Raw genomic sequence first — 23,701 nt, 5'->3', positions numbered from 1 at the left:
TTTAATACGTGTAGTAGGTGGTATACGGGATCATGAGATGGTGATTTTGGAAGGGGACTTAAATGGTCATGTAGGTGAAGCAGCACAAGGTTATGAAGGAGTGCATGGGGGATGTGCGTATGGTCTAAGGAATGCAGAAGGGGAAAGGATACTCGAGTTTGGGGAGGCAACAGACATGATTGTGTGCAACACATATTTTAGGAAAAGAGACAGTAGGTTAATTACGTATGAGTCTGGGGGAAATAGCAGTCAGACAGATTATTTTCTGGTTAGGAGGGCTGATAGGAGGATAGTGAGGGATGTTAAAGTTATAGGAAGTGAGGAGTTTGTGCAGCAGCACAAACTATTGATTTGTGATATGGTGCTTAAAGAACAAGTGATGAAAAAGAGGACTTATGTACCTAGAAGGAAAATATGGAAGCTGAAAAACCAAGTAGTAATGGATGCCTTCTATAGCGAGTTGAGGAGAGTCGTGGCTGAACAGGGAGCTGTAGACATGTTACTGATGTAACATGCGGTTGGACAAGAGGACCACCAAGACATAAAGTAACTTGGTGGTGGGATGAGGGTGTAGAAGCTGCAGTTAAGGAGAAAAGAAGGCTCTTCCAGGAATGGAAGAAGGGAGGTAGCAAAGAGGAATATTTGGCTGCCAAGCGTAGGGCTAGAAGAGAGGTATACAGGGCAAAGTCTGAGTCACAGAGACTATTACTTGATAACCTAAATCATGGGGAAAGGAAAAATATGATCCTTAAGGTGGCAAATCAGATAAAGAGGGATAATCGGGATATTATAGGTGAGAAGTGTGTGAGGAATGATGAAGGAAGGGTAGTGGTGAACAGTGAGGATATTAAAGATGCATGGAGAGAGCATTATAACTGGTTGTTGAATGAGGAGTTTGACTGGGACAGGGAAGGTTTGGAGCCAGCAGATCCAGTGTCTGGCCCTTGGCCTTTGATTGATACTGCTACTGTGAGTGAGGCAATAGGCAGGATGAGGGTGGGGAAGGCAGCAGGCGTGTCTGGGTTGACTACCGAAATGCTGAAGGCCTCAGGCAATATAGGGGTGAGTTTAGTCACTGACCTGATAAATAGGATTATTTATGAGTGTGTTGTCCCAGATGACTGGCTGAAGAGTGTAATTGTAAATGTGTATAAAGGGAAGGGTGATGCCCTGGAAAGAGGAAATTATAGAGGTATAAAGCTTTTAGATCAGATAATGAAGGTAATGGAGAAAGTTTTAGAAGGTATGATTAGAGAAAGAGTGAATATTGATGAGATGCAGTTTGGGTTTACGCCAGGTAGGGGGACCACTGATGCCATATTCATTGTTCGACAGCTTCAGGAAAAATATATTGGTAGGAGAAGGGATCTTTATTTTGTTTTTGTTGATTTGGAAAAGGCCTTTGACGGAGTCCCTAGAGAGATGGTGAAGTGGGCAATGAGAAAGCTTGGCTTGGAGGAGTGGCTGGTTAGGGTGGTTATGGCCATGTATGTGGGTGCTCACACCCAGGTAAGAGTGAATAGAGATTTGAGTGATGAGTTTTCCATGAATGTTGGTGTGCATCAGGGGTCAGTCTTGAGTCCCATGTTGTTTATCATGGTACTTGAAGCCCTTTCACGTGACTTTAGAAACAGACTCCCGTGGGAGTTGTTGTATGCTGATGATTTGGTGTTGATTGCAGAGAACGAAAGGGAGGCGGAGGAAAAGTTTAGGATGTGGAGAGATGGTATGGGGCACAATGGTTTAAGGGTAAATGCAGATAAAACAAAAGTGATGATATCTAGGGTTGGTGGCAGTACTGTCAAAGACGAGGGAGAGTGGCCATGTGCAGTTTGCCACAAGGGAATGGGAAGTAATTCCATCTTGTGTGGTGTGTGTGATAAATGGGTGCATAAGAGATGTAGTGGTATCATAGGCAGACTGCTAGATAATGCTGATTTTATGTGTACGGCGTGTCGGGGTGAGCAGGTGGAGATTGTCAGACGTGAAGGGATTGAACTTGCTGGTGAATCTCTTGAGTTTGTGGGAGAGTTTTATTATTTGGGAGACATGTTGTGTGCTGGAGGTGGGGCTGGAGCTAGCTCTGTGGCTAGGGTGAGAAGTGGTTGGAAGAAGTTCAGGGAGCTCTTGCCTCTTCTGACATTGAGAGGACTCTCCCTACGTGCTAAGGGGTCTTTGTATGCAGCATGTGTTAGGAGTGTAATGCTGTATGGTAGTGAGACCTGGGCAATGAAGGAGGAGGATATTCGCCGGCTCAGACGTACAGAAATGACAATGATTAGGTGGATGTGTAGTGCATTCCTGTGTCCAAGGTCTGAGGGGGCTGGGTTTACGATGGAAGAGTTGAGAGGTAGGATGGGACTGGAGTGTATTGGTGTTGTGATGAGGAGGGGTAGACTGAGATGGTTTGGACATGTGGAGAGGATGGGGGATGATAATTGGGTGAGGAAGGTGAGAAGTGTTAATATTGGGGGTGGGGTAACGAGGGGTAGACCGAGAAAGACATGGGACGAGGTCATTAAGTGTGACCTCAGGGTTCAGGGACTGAACAGGGAGACTGCAATGGATCGTGCAGCTGGACAGCCACCATTAGGTGACCAAGACCGACGGATGCAAGCATGTTGGAGACTTTAAAAACGAAAACGAGACCACAGCATAATCTATCTCTCTTCTCTCGCCACTCTTTGTTTTTTTTCCACTTCTCCTCTTCCTCTTCTCTTGTCTTCTTTCTTTCCTTTCCTTTCCTCCTCCCATTACTTCTATCCCTCTCTCTTATTCATTAATGAGTCACATCCAATGGTTATAAAAAAAAGAAATAGAAATAGAGAAAATTAAATAAAAGAAAAATACAACTTGTGTCCTCTTATTAGTGATGAAGACAATGTTTACCTAAACCAGCACTGGAGATTTTGGCTTCTATGCAGCAGACATATGTGAAGTCATCTGTCATGAGCCAGATTCCAAATTACATGTAAAGCTGCCAGGAAGCTGAATTTGGGTGATGAGAAAAATGGTGTGGTTATTAATTTTTGGCCTTCCCAGAGAGTTGTATTAAATTCAGCCACCTGCTGTGACAGATAATGACACATGCCGGGTAATATACCAACAAATATGGTAGAGCTTATGATATGTTGCAGTCTTTGGCAGTTGTATATGTAACTAACTCATCTTGCTTGGAATGATACTTCTTACATTCATATACATGATAATCATTGTAAGGTTGGATCTAGCAGGGCTGTTGAACACACTAAAACTAGCCCTGTTTAATTGTTTAAATTCTCAGTTGTGATGGCAACACTCCTACAAGCCCCTGATTTGGCAATCCTTCCCTTCCCACAACTCACTTGAGTGTCTACTTGTATCTGCGGTGAGGTCAGACCTACCTGACTCTCCTGATGAGCTGATCTCACCTTACTTACCCTACCACCACTGGCCTCAGGAACTGAAAACTGTCCCTCTTTCCACCTCTCTATCATTACCTACAGCATGCCTGACACAGTCATCCAGAACCCTACCCTAACCATGCTTTTCCTACTCTCCCGAAGTGAAGGTTGCCTCTATCATACAAGCTCTTGTCATGACTAAAACTGTCCCAAACATCACACCTTCTTCTCTGCATAGATCTTCTAGCCTACTACTGACTCCCATCATTTTACTGAAGATCACAGAACCATCAAATCTCCGTAACAAACCACAGGCAAATGGCTTCTTATGGCATTCCTTGAACTTTCTAATTATGTTCCTATGCTTGCTAAGTAACTCTTCTGACCTGCCTGATGCTAAACTATTAGTTCTTATACCACAGTAACATAGGTCAAGTCCTCCGGGGTGTTGCTGATAAAGTCATCAGCTCTCCGTCACATTCTGTATCCTACACCCAGGAAAGCAAAATGTGTCCCCCTAGAACACTTAATACAAAACTCCTTCTGATCCCTAATCAATGCATCCTTGACAAGTATGAGGCTAGGCCCAACCTGCACTTTTTCTGGCACCTGAAACCTATTCCTGATACTTAAACACCAATCAGTGTTACTTACCTTAGCTTTGCACTCTCCCATTGCTAGTTGGAAGCCATCAATATCATCTAACCTGGTCTCAGCCTTAACTAGCCTAGTATCTTAGTTATCTACCTTGTCTAACACTTCAGCTTCTACTTCCTCTACATGCAATGCCTAGCATTCACCATTCCATCTTTATTTTCTCAACCCTTAAACCTGTTACTTAGCACATAAACTGCCTCACTAATTTTCCTAATTTCTAATAGCTTACTTGCTAAATTGCAAAACAAACAACACTTACTGTATACTCACCTTTCTCTTTCATCATTAAGTCTCTTATAAACTCCTTCAAGCAAGAGTAGGAAAATAGTTAAGCAAGCACCATATTAAGGGAGGTCTGGGAAAGTGGTGGCTGTACGCCTTCATCTAAGCAGGTCAAGGGTCATGGAAGTGTTTAGTATAGTAGCACTGTTGTTTTCTGTGGGCTCAGCATGACATGGGAGGGAAGAGGAAGTTCCCTCCCTTTGATATGGCCTGATAAGTCTGGTGCCACCAAAACTTGCTGAGAAGTGAAAAGCTGGCTTTTTGGTTGTATACAAAGCTCTTTATACACTCTCCACTCTCTCATTTCAGAGGCAACCAAGGAAAAATATCTGTGACAGATGGTAGCAGAATAGAATAAGGAGACCCTTAACATCAAACACCTGTACAATAGTTAAGCTTGTGTCTCTGGCAAGCTGACTGCTGAATAACATCAGATTGATTGGCTGAAGATGCTGATCCTGGCAGCATAATAGTAAAGACAACTCTGTAGCAAGAATAAACTCTCATAACTATCAGGTAAATAAAAACACACACATTAAAACTATGACTGACCAAGGGTGTTTGTTCCTTTGAAAAAGGAGAGGGAGACTCCTCTAACCACACATGCCTCTTCACCAAGCACAGGGGAGAGAAGGTAAAATTCATCTCCTGCCATACACTTGGAGTGATTTCAACAGTGAGAGCCTCAAAGACTGAGACAATCAATAAATACCATAAAGCCAAAGGGACCAGAGAGTCCTCACTTTAAGGAGGAGTTTCCCCTTCTAATGATAACACTACATCTCATATTACAATAATTTTGGGGCATGATATGGAAGTTTTCCAGCATCAGGGAATGAATGTAAACACTCATGGACAGAATGCAGTTATTACAGCATCTTCTGGATCTTGTTGGTAAAAGGAAGTGTACCCAAAACACTCTAGCAAGAAGCTCATACAGCAGCCCTAATCAAACAGAAATAATCCATAGAGCAAGGAGATCTAATAGTGGCAGTGGGGGTAATAGCACTGACACCTTATCTGCAGGCTCTTTTCCTTGGAGTCCCATATGCACTGGTACCTAGCAGAATATCCCTCAAACCACGACTCCTGAAGAAGCCATTCTAAAGCCACCAAAACCGAGGGGCGGGAAGATGTGAAATGCTTAAAGGTAGACAAGGCTACTCTTGAGCCACCAATAAATGTAAAACTAACAACCTCATGGGTAAAACTAAGTTGAAGAGCCATCAACACTACTGACAGTTCAGCAGTAAAAACAGAGGCTGAGGAAGGTACTAGGCCACTCAGGCTAAAATCAGTGAAGATGGTGTGAAATTCAGGCTTTGAACCATAAGAAAAAACTCACACAGACCCAGCATAATGGGCAGCATGAGATAGAAATTTAATGAAAAACACCATGTATGATGTCACAACATTACTAAAATGACTGATCTCAGCTAATATCCATGGCTGAGGCACAGATGTCCTTACAAGCATGACTGGATTATGCAGGAGACTGAAATCTATCAAAATTTCATTCACTCTATTAGGGTCAAGCAAATCACTTAAGTAGATTACATAACAGGTGGCATGTGAGACTAAAAACACACTCGTGTGTAAAGAGTTTCAGGACTCCATCAACATCTTACTATGAGAATGATGCTGTAGCTAGAGCAAAAATTTCCCTCGCACCTACAAAAATTCTGGGGATGGTTCTGGTGTTAAAAAAGTTCTTCTAGCTAAAAATGAAGGCCTAAGGTAAGAACTAAAGTATGGCAATTCTATGCCATTTCAGCACAAATCTGGGCCAGGTTGCATCCATCATTAACCCTCTCAAATTCTTTCAACACAACCTGTGTCAAACCACTTCCGAGTACTGTATGACCCCCATGGTTGGCCCAGACCTTACATGCCACACACACCCCTCATTCAGTGATGTGCGCGACGTCAGAAAATATTTCAACTTTCTTCCCTCCCCTTATTTATAACTGTACTGTTATGAAATTGCTACATGTTATAAATGGATAAATGACCTTCCTGAAAGAGAGAGAGAGAGAGAGAGAGAGAGAGAGAGAGAGAATAAATTACCTTGACATAAGTCAATAGTGGGAGCAGTGGAAATGAGTTATTTAAGAGAAGCCTGTGGAGTCACATGGAGAGACAGACAGACTGACAAATGAGGATGTGAAGGAGAATTGTGGTGTGGATGTGGATGTGACAGGAAGCGTTAGGAGAAACACACTGAGGTGGTTTGGCCATGTGGAGAGGATGGAGAGTGAGAGACTGACGAGGAGAGTGTATGTGAGTGAGATGGAGGGGGAGAGAAGGAGGGGAAGGCCAAGGATGAGATGGAGGGATGGAGTGGAGAGGTATATAAGAGAGGGGGGTGTGATTTGGGAACAGGGCAGTGAAATGGCGGGGGACAGGGTGACGTGGAGGCGATTTGTTTGTGACCACCCTATATGAGGGATTAAGGCATCTGGCAATAGATAGAGGTTTTACCATTCACTCATTTATTCTATGCTGATTTCTCACAGACATATGAACATTACATCACTGCTTCTTTAAAGGAAGTTGTAGAGCATTATTTGCGATCATTTTCATTAAAAAATGACACTTCTAGCCCTATGAGAAAGATTTAAATGGCTTACTGAACAGAAATATCTTACGGTCTTTGACCACACCCGGCTACTCCAGTAGCAGCTGGCTCAACACTGTAAAATGTTTCCAACCAATTGTTTCATTCCCCTGCCCTTATTTGTAAGCGTATTATTATGAAAATAATACATGTTAAGAATTAATAAATGATCTTCCTAATGAAAGAAGAAAAAATGAAAGAAAAAATAAATTACCATATTTTTTGTTCACTCATTTATTCAATGTCGATTTTGTACAGATATATAAACATTCTGTCAATGCTTGCTGAATGCTCTACAACTTTTTCTCAACAAGCATTAACAAAACATTTATATAACTGTGAGAAATCAGCATTGAATAAATGAGTGAACAATAAAATATGGTCATTTATTTTCTCTTTTTTTTTTTTTTTTTTTTTTGTTCATTAGGAAGATCATTTATTCAATTTTAACATGTAGCAATTTCATAACACTACAGTTATATGGGCAGGGGAGAAAGTTGAATGATGCAACCGAAAACCGCGGCGAAAAAATACCGCAACCTATATGGTTGAATGCAACCTCAGTTGAAAAAGCACGAGTGGTTGGAATTCATTGGATGCTACTTGCATCAAAAAAGTGCAAGCAGTTGGATTTTTTACCGAGCCCTCATGTATGAGAGGGTTAATGGCAGACTAACTGCACTGGTCTTAGATGTGAAGTACCTAAAACCACAAAAGCCTGATAGCTAACTGGGGTCAATGCTTTCATTATGTTTCAATTTTGAAGGCTTCATCATGTTTACAAGCTTCAGCCTTGGTCACCTAATGGTGGATCACCTAATGGTGGCCCTCCATGCTACTCAATCTCTTGCAGCTTCCCTATTTAGTCTCTTATCCCTGAGGTCACACTCAATGACCTAGTCCCAGGTCTTTTTCGGTCTACCCCTCACCACCCTACCCCTAACATAAACATTTTCTGCACCCAATTATCATCCCCCATCTTCTCCATATGCCCAAACTATCTCAATCTACCTCTCCTCATCACAACACCCATCCTACCTCTCAGCTCTTCCATCGTCAACCTAGCCTCCCAGGCCTCGCACTCAGGGAAGCACTGCACCTCCACCGAATCATTGCCATTTTTGTATGTTTGAGCCTGTGAATATCCTCTTCCTTTATTATCCAGGCCTCACTACCGTAAAACATTACACTCCTAACACACACCGCATACAAAGATCCCTTACCACGGAAGGAGAACCCTCTCAAATGTCTGGAGAGGCAACAGCTCCCTGAACTTCTTCCAGCCACTCCTCACTCTACCCACTTCAGCCCCACCTCCAGCACATAACATGTCTCCCAAATAACAATACAGTAAAACCTCAATATAACGGACTTCAATAGACCAGAATTCACTTGTATCGGACTCGAGGAGCTACCAGACTAGATTCCTATACAGTATATTGGAAAAAGTTTGATAAAGCCAGAAGGAGTCTGGACTGCCTGATCACTTCAGCTATGTTCACCACAATATGGTAAATAAGAGACATGTTTATCAGTGTAGAGTACAGTATTATTATATATATTATACCATTTGATTAATGTAGTGAAGTTATAACACAGTACAGTACAACAATGGTAGTAAAAACAGTTTAAAAACCATTCGTGCGATCCGGACTAATGTCTGATATATCAGAAAAAGTCCAGGTTAGCAGGGGGAAGTCTGGATGTTGCCTTTATCAAAATTTCGCATTTTTCTGAATGGCTTGGGCCCCAATTAGTCGGTCACAGTGAGGTCTTACTGTACTCTTCCACACACTCAACAGACTCGCCAAGAGGTTCAATCTTTTCACACCCGACAATCTCCACATGCTCTCTCTGACACAACATGAACATGAAATCAGCATTATCTTGCAGCCTGCCTCTAATACCACCACATCTTTTATGTACCTCACTTATCACAAACTCTGCACAAGATGGAATTACTTCCCATGCCCTTGTGACAAATCGCACATGGCCACTCTCCCTCTTCTTTGACAGTACCGCCACCAGCCCTTAAATACAATCACTCTCGTTTTATCTGCATTTACTCTTATGCCCTTGTGTCCCATACCATCTCTCCACTTCCTAAATCTTTCTTCAGCCTCCCTTTCATTCTCTGCAATCAAAACCAAATCATCAGCATACAACATCTCCCATGGGAGTCCATTTCAGAGGTCATGTGAGAGAGCTTCAAGTACCATAATAAACAACGAGGGGCTCAAGACTAACCCCTGATGCACACCAACGTTCACAGAAAACTCATCACTCAAATCTCCATTCACCCTTCCATGGGTGTGAGTACCCACATACATGGCCATATCTACCCTATCCAGCCACTCCTTAATTCCAAGCTTTCTCATTGCCCACTTCACTACCTCTCTAGGAACTCTGTCAAACACCTTCTCCAATAAGAAAACAAGGCATAATTCCCTTTTCTTTCCTATATATTTTTCCTGAAGCTGTCGAACAATGAATATGATATCAGTGCCTAGCATAAACCCAAACTGCATCTCACCAATATTCACTCTTTCTCTAATCATACCTTCTAGAACTCTCTCCATTACCTTCATTATCTGGTCCAAAAGTTTTATACTGTACCCCCAAAATATCCCCTTTCCAGGGCATCACCCTTCCCTTTCTACACATTTACAATTACACTCTTCAGATAATCATCTGGGACCACACCCTCATATATGATCGTATTTATCAAGTCAGTGATTAACCGCACTCCTATATCTCCTGAGGCTTTGAACATTTCAGCAGTCAACCCGGACACACCTGCTGCCTTCTCCACCTGCATCCTGCAGGTGCAGGCATTGCTACTGTGAGCAGGGCTAGTGCCCTGCTCACAGTAGCAGTATCAATCAAAGGCCAAGGGCCAGACACTGGATTTGCTGGCTCTAAACCTTCCCTATTCCAGGCAAACTCCTCATTCAACAACTGGTTGCAATGTTCTCTTCAAGGCATCTTTAATATCCCCACTGTTCACCACTACCTTTCCTTCATCATTCTTCACACACTGCTCACCTATGATATCTCTATTCTCCCTCTTCATCCGATTTGCCACCTTAACCCGCCACGTGCCAGTGCCTTTTAAAACGGTCTGACATAATTCTGCGGCCAGTGCCAGTGCCATTCCATCCACTCACTCGATATAGTGCTGCTCTCGGGTGTCTGCCCTTTCCTCTCCTCCATACTTCTTTCTCTCCATCCTGTCTTTCTTTCCTTCATTCGTCCCTTGTCCTTCTGCCTACGGGTGACTTTACACTCCCTCTTCTGTCTTTCATTCCTTCATTCTTTCCTCTTCCTTCTGCCTGTGGGTGACTCTGCACTGAGTGACAAGCCAAATGGTTTCCTGTACACCAGGAAACCATTTACTAAACTGAGTGGTAACCACATAACCAATTTCTGGTGCCTGGTGGTTTAGTGGGTAATTATTGTGCTCCAGTTGGATTGAGCTGGTGAAGGTTTATATCCAAGGGATGGTTGGGGTTGATTGCTCATGTAATGCCACTCAGGGATGAGTGAGGCTGGTCACTCTCATCTTAAATGTCAGGACCAACTGCCTAGCCACGGGCTCCTACGCTCCTCATGGGGCAATGTAGGATTGGATGATGGATGAATGGATGGATTAAAATAAAAAACTTCACTGTGACTGCATTTTTCAAGACTCACGGGTAAAAATTGGCAGGCATGTAAGGTAACTGTTCCTCTACCATCCCCCAGGCTGTCAAGGACATACACTTACTCGCTCCCCCCTTCACGCTCACTCTGCCTCACTCTGCCTGTGTGCCTCACCTAGTGCTGTACAGAGTGAAGGCATTTTGTAAATATTTTCATGTAAGTGTAACTTGTAAATATTTTCTTGTAAGTTTAAGGACTATATAGTGAAGTCAAGTTGTAAATACCTTCTTGTAAGCGCCAGGACTGAACGTAATAAAGTCCGGTTGTACCTATCTTCAAGTAAGTGTAAGATAATGCATTCACAGTGACAAAAACACGCAAATTGTGATAGTATTGTTATACCTTCCCAGCATAAGTACCTGAGTATACCTTACATAGAAAACGGCTTTCTCTCACGTACGTGGTAAGCATGAGAATGCGGCTAGGACTCAATAAAATTCATTTCCAAGCCTCGGTGAGCATTTTAATGGCAAAATTGTTTCCACATAAAAATCTATAATTTTAGAAAAAAAAAAAAAAAAAAAAAAAAAAAAAAAAAGGTCGAACAATGGCTGGCACTGGGGTGACCCATTGGGCTAAAAATAGCCGGCACGAGGCTATTTAGGTTATCAAGTGAAAGTCTCTGAGATTAAGACTTTGCCCTGTAAACCTCTTTCCTAGCCCTATACTTGGCAGCCAAGTATTCCTCTTTGTTACCACCCTTTTTCCATTTCTCTGGAAAAGCCTTCTTTTCTCCTTAACTGTAGCTTCTACACCCTCATCCCACCACCAAGTTGCCTGATGTCTTAGGGAACCCCTTGTCCACCCACACACTGAATCAGCATGAGGTTGTTCTTGAAGGCTCTGTAATGTTCATTAACACTTTAACAATGTGTCTCTGTTCAGCCACCACTCTAATCATCTCGCTATAGATGACATCCCTTACTGCTAGGTTTTTCAACTACCTACATTAATGGTAGGTCGGGGCACTCACCATCCACTCACTTGATGTAGTGCTGCTCTTGGATGCCTGCCCTTTACTTTCTTCTTTCTTTCCTTCCTCTTCTGTCTTTCTTCCTTTCATTCTTTCCTCTTCCTTCTGTCTACAGGTGACTCTACACTAAGCGACAAGCCAAATGGCTTCCAGTACACTAAAGTCTGACAAATCTAAACGTAGGGTTTTGGTGGAGTCAGCCCCTCCCTGCACTGTTGCCACGTTTCCGAGCTGACCTCTCCATCAGCGATGACCTTGACACTGTTTCCCTCTTGTGATCTCCGTTTTTCTAATACCCCCTATACCCCTGCCACCAACACCCCCTATACCTCTACCCCCAACAACACCCCCATCAACAACACCCGCTATACCTCCTCCACCAACACCTCCTATAAATATAGACCCCCACCATCAACACCTGTATAATAATTAGCCGTTGATAATTGCTATGCTATTTTATTAAGAGCATACGGAAATGTAACCTACCGTACCGTAACTGCTTGACTCTCTCTCTCTCCTCCTCCTCCTCCCAGGTGCATTGGGAAACATTCTACCCTATTGCTCAAACTCCCATCTGACTTAATCCTTCCCACTGCCTTCGTTCCTAAATCCCTTAATTGATCTATTTTTAACCTAAGTGTCCCCACACCTTTTAAACCATTTACCTCTCTGTCACTATTCTCCACCATATGTATCAACTTGTATTATATTGTGTATAGAACTTTCATACTGTATGCTGTACTACTGTATAATGTATAAGAATACCCACTGTTTTGTGGAAATAAAGTTTTATTATTATTATTATTTTTTTTTTTTCCCCCCTCTCTCTCTCTCATGTGTCGCGTGAGTGCTGCCACCCCAGAGCTGTTTGATATATTTATTTTAATTATGAAAGGATCGCCTCTTCCCACTTTTATCCCTTCAAATTTTCTTGCAATTATACTTGCTAAATTAATTAGCAATGTTAGAAGTGTTGGGGAAGTAAATAATAATTAGAATATTTTTAGAGCAACACTGCCAAATCTTTATGCCACGTTTCTCTATTATCGTATAATATAGTACGCAGAATAGTTTTATTCTTCCTTGATACATGTCAGCACTTTCATTACAGTTATATTAGTATGAGCTATGTTTATGTATCATTCCTACTACACAAACCACAGGCGTTATACATCGTAGGGTTAGGAAACATGGCAACAGTGCAGGGAGGGGGTGACTCCACCAAAACCCTACGTTTAGATTTGTCAGATTAGGAAACCATTTACTATGCTGGGTGGTAACCATATAACCAAATTATGGCGCCTGGTGGTTTAGTGGGTAATTAAGGCTTTCCAACCATATAAACCAAATTATGGCGCCTGGTGGTTTAGTGGGTAATTAAGGCTTTCCAATCAGATTGAACGAGTGCAGGTTCACATTCAAGGGATGGTTGGGGTTTATTGATCACGTAATCCCACTCAGGGATGAGTGAGGCTGGTCACTCTCATCTTAAATGTCAAGACCAACTTGCCTAGCCCCAGGCCCCTACACTCCTCATGGGGCAACACTGGATTGGAAGATGAATGAATGAATGAATAAACTACCTACATTTGGGATGAAAGAAATGAAACAGAAATCTCCACAAAGTGGGAGACAGTCACTCCAGCTATAAGAATCTTCAATACTTCAAGATTATGACAACAAATATGATCACACCTAATACTTTCCCCTTGGGCACCTTCTCCTCAGTGTAGTGTCTCCTACAAAATTATTAATCCTTTCTTTATTGAAACACTCTGGCGCAAAGGACAAAGCCTTCTGCAAAGCAACTGTATACTGTACACCTGCATTATACTGGTGGGACTGCCATCCTAGAATCGAAAAATAGCCAGGTTTCAGGTCAGCACATACTGTACTTTAATTCCTGTGAGCCAGTGTGTTCCATCTTTACCAGAAATATATAGTTTAGTAATGTAGTAAAAATACCTGTGCACTAACAGGCTTTGGCCTGTTTTGTGAAAAGTGATGATACTGTCTTGCATTTTTTGTGACATCTCTGTGGTGACTCTAAAACTCATGGGTGCTCTAGGTTACTTCATCCTGTACTGAGTCTCTAAAAAGTCTCTTACAGATTCTGTCGCTGCAGAGAAAAACAATACTGCTATAGAATAAATCACAGTATCATTGTAGTCTGATGGTGGCACTTAAATACACCTTTGAGTGCTTGCAAATGAATGGATTATTGGATCATTTTTATTTATGCTGCATATGAAACAGTTCAATAGTACGCTTGGATCACATTTTTTTTTTTTTTTTTTTTTTTTTTTTTAAATAGATAATGAATGGAGGATGGAAAAACAAAGGGAAAAGAAAATAAGTCCATGTGCCTAAAGCATCCTCCGTTCATAAAATATTTAGAACAACTGGATTTGAATTGATGTGGATTAAATGTCTGTGGGAAACAACTCTCAGGAAGTGAATTCCAGAGAGTAGTAGTTCTGGGGATAAATGAATTTTGATAAGCAGAGGTTCTGCATTGCAGGGGAGAGAGTGTGAATTCATGGGCGCTCCCAGCTGCCCGAGTATTTCGGGAAAAAATATGAAGGGGAGGAACAATTGAAGCCAGTTCGTATGAACACTTACGGTAAAAAAATCTATAAAATAATGCTAAAGAAGCAACTTCTCTATGCAGTGATAATGGAGGAAGGACTTGCGTGATGGCAGGATTATTGATTAATCTAATGGCTTTATTTTGAATTTTGTCCAACTGCCTCAATGCAACCGCTCCACATCCACTCCACAGTGGTGAACAGTATTCGATCTGAGAACGCACATGACTTTTGTATATTGTGGCCATCTGCTCGTCAGTGAAGAACTCACGAACTCTGTACATGTCCCAATTTTTTGGAAGCATTTTTAGCAAGGGATTAACATAAGCTGTCCAGCTTAGGTTGGGATTTAGAGTAACACTTAGGATATCAATTGTAATAACATTATGTTGTCACCTGGCAACCCAACTACTGGAAGAGACAGAATCTAAGGTGCTTAATTCAGTTCAGTTACACGTAATGGTAGTAGTCTGACATGAAATCCTGTAGATTAGATGATTGACAGGCACTTGAAAACAAAGGTGCAGGTCTCTGTCAGATATACCAACCCAATCAAACCTGTTGAGCATGTCTAGCTGTGTGTATTTCCAGCAAAAATCCATCTAAGAGTGCCGATATACAGTACTTCTGGCATCTGGGAGACTGTACAGGGGACAGTGATTATATACACACCAGAAACTTCCTCTCAAAGAGAAGACTTTTTAGAAAACAGGTAACTAATGCTACAGACCAATAACAGCCAGTCACTAACTAGCCAGCAACTTGGGGTTGTCAATACCTGTTTTTTCAAGCCTAATACTTTGCTGTTCCTCCTCCTACCCGCATCACCCTGTGGAACCACACACGCACACAAATAGTTCTTTCAAAATAAGTGCCTTACACTGGTACATCACTGTGTAGCAAGGACCAAAAAGTTAAAGTGCAGATATTTCACATTAAACTGTGGGAATACCTGTATTGTACTCTCTGCTTTACATTTAGTGGGGCTGTGACCACCAATGACTCAGCCAATCTAGGTATGAGATGAGAGTCCCTGACCCCACTAAATGCTGGTGGTGCATTTTAAGAGGCAATCCCTACAATTTTCCAACAGGTATCTCCATTTCTCTTTCTACAAGAAGAAAAAGAGTTTCTGCTCCTGCAGACACCTATTTTTATATTCCATTTCTATGGAGCTCATGGCTCATACTCAAACAAGTGCAGTATTTACCACAGAGATTTTGGGGTAAAGACCATTTAGCAAAACGTTACAGTGTATGGAAAAAGCTCTTACAAAGTGTTATGGTCTCTGGAGAAAACAAAAATCTTAAAATATAACTTAAAAATAAATACAAAACACAAATCATATATGAAAACTTCTTACAAAAAATTTCATTAACTGCCTCACACAAAATGTTGGGAAAATGTAGGCTTCTTACCTTGTACGGTGTTGTGGCAGTCCTCCATTTGGCAAAGTTTGTTGGTGCATGACCCTTTGTCCATACATGATACCTAATAGACACAGGCATGTTATTAAATTCTTCCACAAAACTTTAACACCTCCCCTATGAGGGGTCTATCCTATATGAATAAAACAATTTGGAAACACCCAAGGAAAGTTTTCATGATGGCAATAAAGAATATGGGAAAGAATGAAAGATATTTATGGTTATGAAAAACCTGGTTGGTCAGGAGAATGTGACAGTTAAACCAACTTCTATTTCTGATGCCCCATTGATATTTTTTATTCTTCACAACTAAGTTACCTCGTTTACAAAATGAGCTGGACAACATTTCTATCAGCAAGGATTTCTCAGTCAAATTCCAATCACAGTGCACAAGACATCACGTGATTATATCATTTAATCTACTAGATCTTAACAACGTTATATGTAATATCAGTAACCTTAACAAAACATTCTGCTCACTTGGTCCACTTAATTGCCGGATGTGTACAAACACGCAGCAGACTACTTGCAAGACAGCAAACAGATGCAGCTTACAGGGTAACTTTGTGCAATATGAGAAACATGCCTAGCTTGGGCTCCTACTTATAAAACCTGGTTTTGATGTTGAAAGCATGCTACACTATCATCCTGTCTCTAATTTGTCTTACTTGTCTAAAGTTATTGAGCAGGCAAATACTCAATCACCTACTACCACCACTTGAAAGAAATAGAGTTGTTACCCCTATTCAGCAAGCTTAAAGGAATTATCACTCAACTGAAACTGCATTAACAAAAATTCATAATGGCTTGGTGGCAAATATCTGTAGTGAGATGCCCTCTCTCCTGGTTCTGTTTGATCTATCTCTAACCTTTGACACAGCAGATCATGAAATACAACTGGATGATCTTTTTCATGGCATCTGTGACAATGCCCTTTTACTCCTAAAGTTGTACTTGTCCGACAAATCTCAAGAGTGTGGTGGTACCTCCTCTTCTGTTTGGAGTCCCCCAGTGATCCAATGCAGGTCTAATTCTTACATTTTATATAAGCAGTTTATCATCTCTACTTGATGCACATAATGTGTCCTATCATTTTTATGCCAGTAACACAAAGCTTCATGTTAACACGACCGATAATAATGATACTAAGAATAAACTGAGATCCTTTATGTCTAACATTAAGATCTGGATAACAAAGAGACAAACTGAATGATGGTAAAACAGAAATCATTATTATTTGGAGAAACAGAAAGGATGGTGACATTTATAATGCCCTGACAGTGAAGAATGATGAGTCACAACTTCACCCAGTCCAGTCTTTAAATCAGGGTGTACATTTCAATTCAAAATTAAAATATAAAGAATATAATAATCAAGGTGTCAAAAGTTGATGCCTACATATCAGAAACCTGTATTCTGTAAAACAGTTTCTTAACAGACTATGCCTCTTAACATTAGAACATACTGTACAATGGTTTTGTCTTGTGTTGATTATTGCAATTCGTTATGGATCAGTCTTCCAAATATTCTACTAAAGAAGTTTCAGTCTGTGTTGAACAATGCAGCAAAGCATATTTTTTGGCATTCCCCTACGAGCCCCAACTACCTTATCTCTGGGTTACACTGGTTGCTAGTAAAGGTTAGAATAGAATTTAAACTGTGTCTCATTACTTTCAAAGTTCATCAGTTTGATGAACCAAAGTATCCTGCTGAATTGTTGAAACTTTTGCTGGTACTCCCAGGTGTGACATTATGAAGCGTAAGATGATCCTTTGTTCCTTGATGCCTAGACTTGTTCATCAGTCATCTTTATCCAATTAATCTTTATCCAGTACTGCCCATAGGTTATGTAATAAACTGCCATTAACCATGAGGCAATGGACTTCTGCTGAATCTTTCAGAGGCAGCCCAAAGCCTTTCTCATTTCAAAGAACTATGATTTGATAAGAGGTGTTGTGATGAAGAATTATAGGGTTGAAACTGCTGCCATTTCATTTCAGCAGCTCAAAGTCCTTCTCTTTTCAAAGAACTACGATTTGATGAGAGGTGCTGTGATGAAGAATTATGGGATATAAACTGCTGCCATTTCTGCTGATTAAACTTTTATTTTCTTTTATTGCAATAATGCTGAAAGTGTGTTCAGTGCTAGTGAAATCATTATTGGAAGAAATGGCACTTTATGGACTCTTCACCATACTGTTGCATCTTTATCTCTTTTTTATCATTACTTCAATGGTCATTTCTGCAACTGTCTGCTTGCATCCCTCCACCACTACGGTTTGCACGTAGCACCCACCTAGCAACAAACTCTCATCACGTTTCTGTCCAACCCTCTAATGCATAAGTTAACAGTAACTCCCAGTCATTCATGTATGAAACATGTCAACTCTGGAACTGTCCCCCTCTGTCTGTATTTCCCACTGCCTACGAACTCCAGTCTTTCAAAGGCTGTGTTTCCAGGCATCTTGAAATGAACGGATCTTGAATCTGACTCTCTCCTATCTTATTTTTGTTAGGTCTTGAAGGAAATAATCTGCATGCTCCTGGCCTTTGGTTCTTTCTTCCTTGCATTGAAAAAAATATATACAGTACTGTATACTCGTGCATATACAGTGATCCCTCAATTATCCAGATGCTCATTATCCGGACGTGTTCAGTGTCCGGATGCTGGACCTTGGCTCTATTAAACCATTATCTGAATTACTTGCTATTATCCTGATGCAAAAGTGCCTGAGAACTTCAGCCAGCCTGCCGACATGTCCAAACATTCAGTATCATGGCCGCTGGCCTCAAGCCGTGAGCGGGAAGTAGTCCGTAACCCACAACCAGAGATAAAATGTTCACGCGCTCATCTGATCACTCCCAATTAACCTCCAGCACCTGAGCAATATGACTGTAATCCGAAAACAGTGTTAAGACGTCTGTACACATCCCCAACCAATGTCCAGTATCGCAAGGCCACTTGGCTAGCTTTTTCCTCACTGCCACTGAGATTGCAACCCACACCACAAGCAACAAGTACACGTTCGGTGACAGAGTCCGTACGCCTCTCCACCGAACGTCGAAAGTCACGCGGCCATCGGGCTAAGTCTTGCCCAACCGCCACCACCATCGAACAGAGACCACAAGCCACGAGTAAATGTTCGGTGACAGCGCCCGTCCACCTCTCTATTGAAGATCGAAAGTTGTGTGGCCACCAGGAGACACACCCACCACACACACAAAGACAAAGATTCCTTCCCACACTAATGATTAGAATATTAGCACAGTAATTTCTGTACCAATGCATATGATAGTACAGTACTGTACTATACACAGTACTGTGTACTGTATATGTGTGTGTACAGTACAATACTGTACTGCACATTTCCATTCGGTATACGTATTCGTTTCAATACCACAGTCAGCCACCTTAGCCATGCAGCCCTGATGGGATGGGTTAGGTCTGGTAAGGTTAGGTGAAGATAATCTATGTAATTTTGCCTGGCAAACACATTGAACATATCTTCAAGAAAATTCAATGGTTATTTCTGAACGGAGGAGGCAAGCATTGTTCCTGGCTGAGAGGCACCAGTGACCACCGCGTGTGTGACACAGACCATAAGCTATAAGTAAATGTACGGTAAAACCACCTGTCTGCCTCTACACCGAATGGCAAGAATCCCTGATCTCCGGGATTAGTGTGGATATCTCCCACCACGTGTGCCTGTCCGTTTCCCTACCAAATGGTTAGAGTCACCTAGCAGGCCGCATTAGTCATACACTGCCTGAGGTGGTGATCTACTGGTCATCTGTTGTTGCCGTCACTTACTAACCCTTCCCTGGGCACACAGAAGTGAACCTTATATACAGATGTCAGTTTGCTGCGTGTTGCCTCCTCTGTGCTCAAAAGCAACCATTGGGTGCGATATGACTGCGCTGTACTGCTTGCCGACGAACAAAAGCCTGCACCTCAGTTCCCGCCTTTCTGCCCCTCATAAATGGTAGCGCTTGCAATGATGACTGTGATTACAGTTCTGTCTGAGGTGGTTCCCCACCTACTTCAGGTTGTGGCCCTGCTCTTCTGTGTTCTTGTGTGTGTGTGTGGTGATGGCCCCACGACCACATGAGATGTGGAAGAGGAAGGTTCTGAGTCTGAAGAAGAAGCGTGAGAGATTGGGCAAGGTTGACGCGGGCTGGACCACAGGATGCATTCTTTGCAGATATGATCTAGCATGTTCAACACTGTTCGATATCAAGAAGTCACGCGACAAGCTTACACAGTACAGACAGGACTTTGCCAGATGCACACATCACGGCAACAGGAAGGTAATGGCCCAGGCCTGGCATGCCATTACCGACTGGTCGACACTGATGTGGTTTTGCAGGAATGTGGTGCCAGAGTGCTAGAGCGTGGGACCGAGGTGAAGGCTGCTGCTGAGAACTTTGCACGCCTGCACAACATGCAGGACTTGAAGGCATCCGAGGGATGGCTCTTTCACTTCAAGCTTCGCCATGGACCTACTGGCTGTAAGGCACACTGTGAGGCCTTGGACGTGGCAATGGAGGAAGTAGACCCATTTCGCCAGAAAGTGAAGCGCCTGATCAAGGACAAGGGCCTTGCCATTGGTCAAGTCTACAACGCTGAGGAAACTGGTCTGTTCTACTGCTTCTTGCCCACCAACACCCTGGCTGAGGAAAGGGAGAAGTCTGTGACTGGTTGGAAGTTGTCCAAATAAAATCAGTGTGTCTCTGTTTTGTGTTGTGCCAATGATAATGGGGCACACCACCTCATACCCGTTGTTGCTGGGTGTGCAAAACAAACCACGCTGTGTCCATGGATTGATGGATAACCTGCTTGTTGCGTGGTACCATTCTGTGAAGGCCTGGTTTACTACTAAGATCTTCAGAGATTGGTTCCACAGACATTTCATCAAGGAGGTTATCTGCCATCGAACGGAGGTCCTTAGAATCGCTCGTGACCAGGTGAAGGCACTCCTGCTCCTGGACAATGCTCCTGCACATCCATCTGAGATTTGTTGCTTTTGACAGGCGGATAATGTGCATGTTTCTGCCATCTAATGTGACTGCTCTGATTCAACCAACAGACCAGGTGTTATTGTGGCTGTAAAGAGACTGTACCGACAGGTTCCTAAATGAGGTGATGGTGGTGCTGGAGGACAAGGACGCAGTTGAGGACACACATGGGGAGCAGACCTTGCAGAACCTTCGGCGTTACAACCTGAAGTCTGCAGTGTTCAACTGGGCGAACCCATGGAAGGAAGTCTCTATCAAAACCCTTGAAAGTGGTTTGTCTCATCTCCTGCATGGAATCAATGCCGAGCATGACTTCGAGGGATTTGATGTGGATGATTTCCACAGTCGCCTCAGAATAGCAGGAGAGCAGGTGGATGTCGATGATGTGAGGGATTGACTGGATGACAATGGTGACAATCCTGGTTACCAGACCATGTCTGCTGAGGAGATCGCCACTGCTGCCTCTGCAGGCACAGAAAAGGAGAGTGGGACCGATGAGGACAAGGATGAGGACCCTGACTCTCAGCCCTCCGCAACGCCTTCAGTCTCTCATCTCAGTATCCTCCGTGGTTACCTGGAGGGGGTGCTGGAGTATGCCGAGCACCCACACTGTGACAGGAAATTGGTGCCGCTCCGCCTGGCGATGGAGCTGTTGGCAATCCGGGACGCTGTCATCCTCCGGCAGAATCATCGGTTCTATCGTCAGATCAGGATCAACTCATTTTTCAAGCCTGCGACCCTCATGAGTGCCAGCCCATTCTCACCACCACCAGCCCATTTCCCGCCTAAACCTTTGGAGATGCGACCGAGCACATCAACAGCCGCTGAGTCTCCACTGGACGGAAGTTTGCAGCTGTCTTCGGAGTCTCCTGAGGTGGGTAGGCCACCATCACCTCACTGCACGTCACCAGTCATCACCCAACTCCAGCAGGTTGAGGATGACAAGGAGTTTACAGACCTCCATTAGGCACTGCTGTTTGCCACTAGACCACATGGGACAGCTCTGCACCTGCTAGAGGTGGCAGGTTATGAAGCCTGGCGGCGATGCACTGGATGGTAGGTACTCCAACCGGATGTTTTTCAGAAGGTAACTTTAGGTTTCTTTCATTGTTTCCTTGGTGCTAAAATTTATTTAGGATATTCCTCTGTGTGTTTTGAGGTCACTATATGGCAGGATGACCCGAAAGCAGTGCCAAAAATAGGAGGGGTACTGTACATACAGTAGTGTTAAGGTAGGGTCAAGGATTGTGTGGGTAAAGTTGAAAGTTGGAATACAAATGTGGGCGATTGTGTGTGTGTATGTGCCAACGCAAGATCGTGCTAGCAGAGTGAGAGAAGAGTTCTGGACAAATGTACAAGTGTGCATGGAAAAGTTTGGAAGGAATGAGAGAGTGTTTTTGATCGGTGATATGAATGGTAAAGCAGAGAATGTGAAGGTGGATGGAATAGTTGGTGAGTGGGGTGTGCCTGCTGAGACAGATGAGAATGGCAGAGCATTACTGGACATTTGTCCTGGGAGGGGGTTGGTGATAGCCAATACCCTCTTCAGGCATAAAATGATCCACAGATATACATGGCGAGTGATGAGAAGGGTGGGTGGTGAACTGAATGAAAGGAAGGCAATGATTGCTTATGTGTGTGTGGATGAAAGGATGCAAAGATGTGTAATGGATGCAAGAGCTTATAGAGGTTCGGGGAGTGGACTTTCTGAGCACTACTTGGTGGTGGCTAGAATTAGGATCCAAGTAAGATGGATGAAAAGAGCAAGGGAAAGACGAGAGGAAGGAGTAGTTGCAAGGAGAGTGGAAAGGTTACAAGAGGATGAGAAAAAGGCAGAGTATAAGAGAGAAATGGAGGAATGATTGGGCAAATATGAATTGGAGCAGACGGGGGACGTGGAAGGTGTGTGCAGGATATTTACAGAAGAAATATGTCCAGCATGTGATGTGGTGTGTGGGAGGAAGAGAAGACGGAGGGGGATGCAAGGAACAGCGTGGTGGACTGAAGAGGTGAGAAAGGCTGTGGTACAAAAGAAGAAAGCATACAATGAATGGATGAGAAATAGGGGCGTGCAAGAAGTTGAGAGGCAGAAGAGAGAGTTATATGTAGAAAAAGAAAGGTGAAAAGATTAATAAGAGAGAGTAAGAAGAGAGTGGATGAGGAATTTGGAAGGAATTTGAGTGTAAAGTGGAGGGACTGTAAGAAAATGTTCTGGAAAGAGGTGAAGAGAGTAAGACATGGTGGAAGTGAGGTTAGCAGGGGAGTGAAAGATAAAAATGGTAGATTACTAGTGGAGAAGGGAGAAAAAGTGAGCAGATGGAGAGAACACTTTAAGGAATTGTTGAACATACAGGATGGAAGTAATGTGACTATAAGTGGCAGGGAATGACTAGGAGAAGGAGGGAGGTGGGAAGACAGGAAGAAATCAGTAGATAGAAGTTGTGGAAGCAATGAAGAAAGTTTAATTGGGGAAAGCCCCAGGAATTGATGGAGTGTGTGGTGAAATCCCGAAGCATGGGGGAGAGATAGTAGCAGAATGGATGTGGAAGATGTGCAGATTGGCCTGGGAGGAAGGTAGAGTCCTGGAGGATTGGAAGTCAGGTGTAATTATTCCCTTGTTCAAAGGAAAAGGGGAAAAAGAAGTGTGTGGTAATCATAGGGGCATCTGTCTTCTTAGTATAATAGGAAAAGTGTATAGTAGGATACTTATTGACAGAGTTAGAGAAAGAACAGAGGAATTAGTTGGAGAAGAACAGGGAGGCTTTAGGAAGGGAAGAGGTTGTGTAGATCAGATATTCATTCTTAGACCTTTAGTGGAAAAGTTTCTAGAGAAGGGAAAGAAGTTGTATGCGGCTTTCATGCATTTGGAGAAAGCATATGACAGGGTGGATAGACAAGGATTATGGAAAGTATTAAGAAAATATGGAGTAGATGGGAAGTATTAAGAAAACATGGAGTATGATGGTGCCAAGGCTGCAGTGCGTGTGGATGGTGAACTAAGTGAATTTTTCTCTTTGAAGGTTGGGTTGAAACAGGGATGTGTCATGTCTCCATGG

At 42.8% G+C, this 23,701-nt stretch overlaps 1 protein-coding gene across 1 annotated transcript in view; it reads right to left on the bottom strand.

The window, feature by feature from the left end:
- Positions 1–23,701, bottom strand: part of LOC145413599 (xylosyl- and glucuronyltransferase LARGE1-like) — a 241,389-nt gene that overhangs the window by 40,410 nt on the left and 177,278 nt on the right. The window contains exon 13 of the mRNA XM_080283249.1: positions 15,621–15,693. Within this exon, the coding sequence (XP_080139375.1) occupies positions 15,621–15,693 (73 nt within the window). The remainder of the gene's footprint in view (positions 1–15,620; positions 15,694–23,701) is intronic.

Source organism: Coenobita brevimanus, chromosome 97, assembly GCF_032717465.1.
Source record: "Coenobita brevimanus isolate Jiangsu-jjx chromosome 97, ASM3271746v2, whole genome shotgun sequence".
NCBI lineage: Eukaryota > Metazoa > Arthropoda > Malacostraca > Decapoda > Coenobitidae > Coenobita > Coenobita brevimanus.
This window is presented reverse-complemented; position numbering and strand designations above follow the sequence as displayed.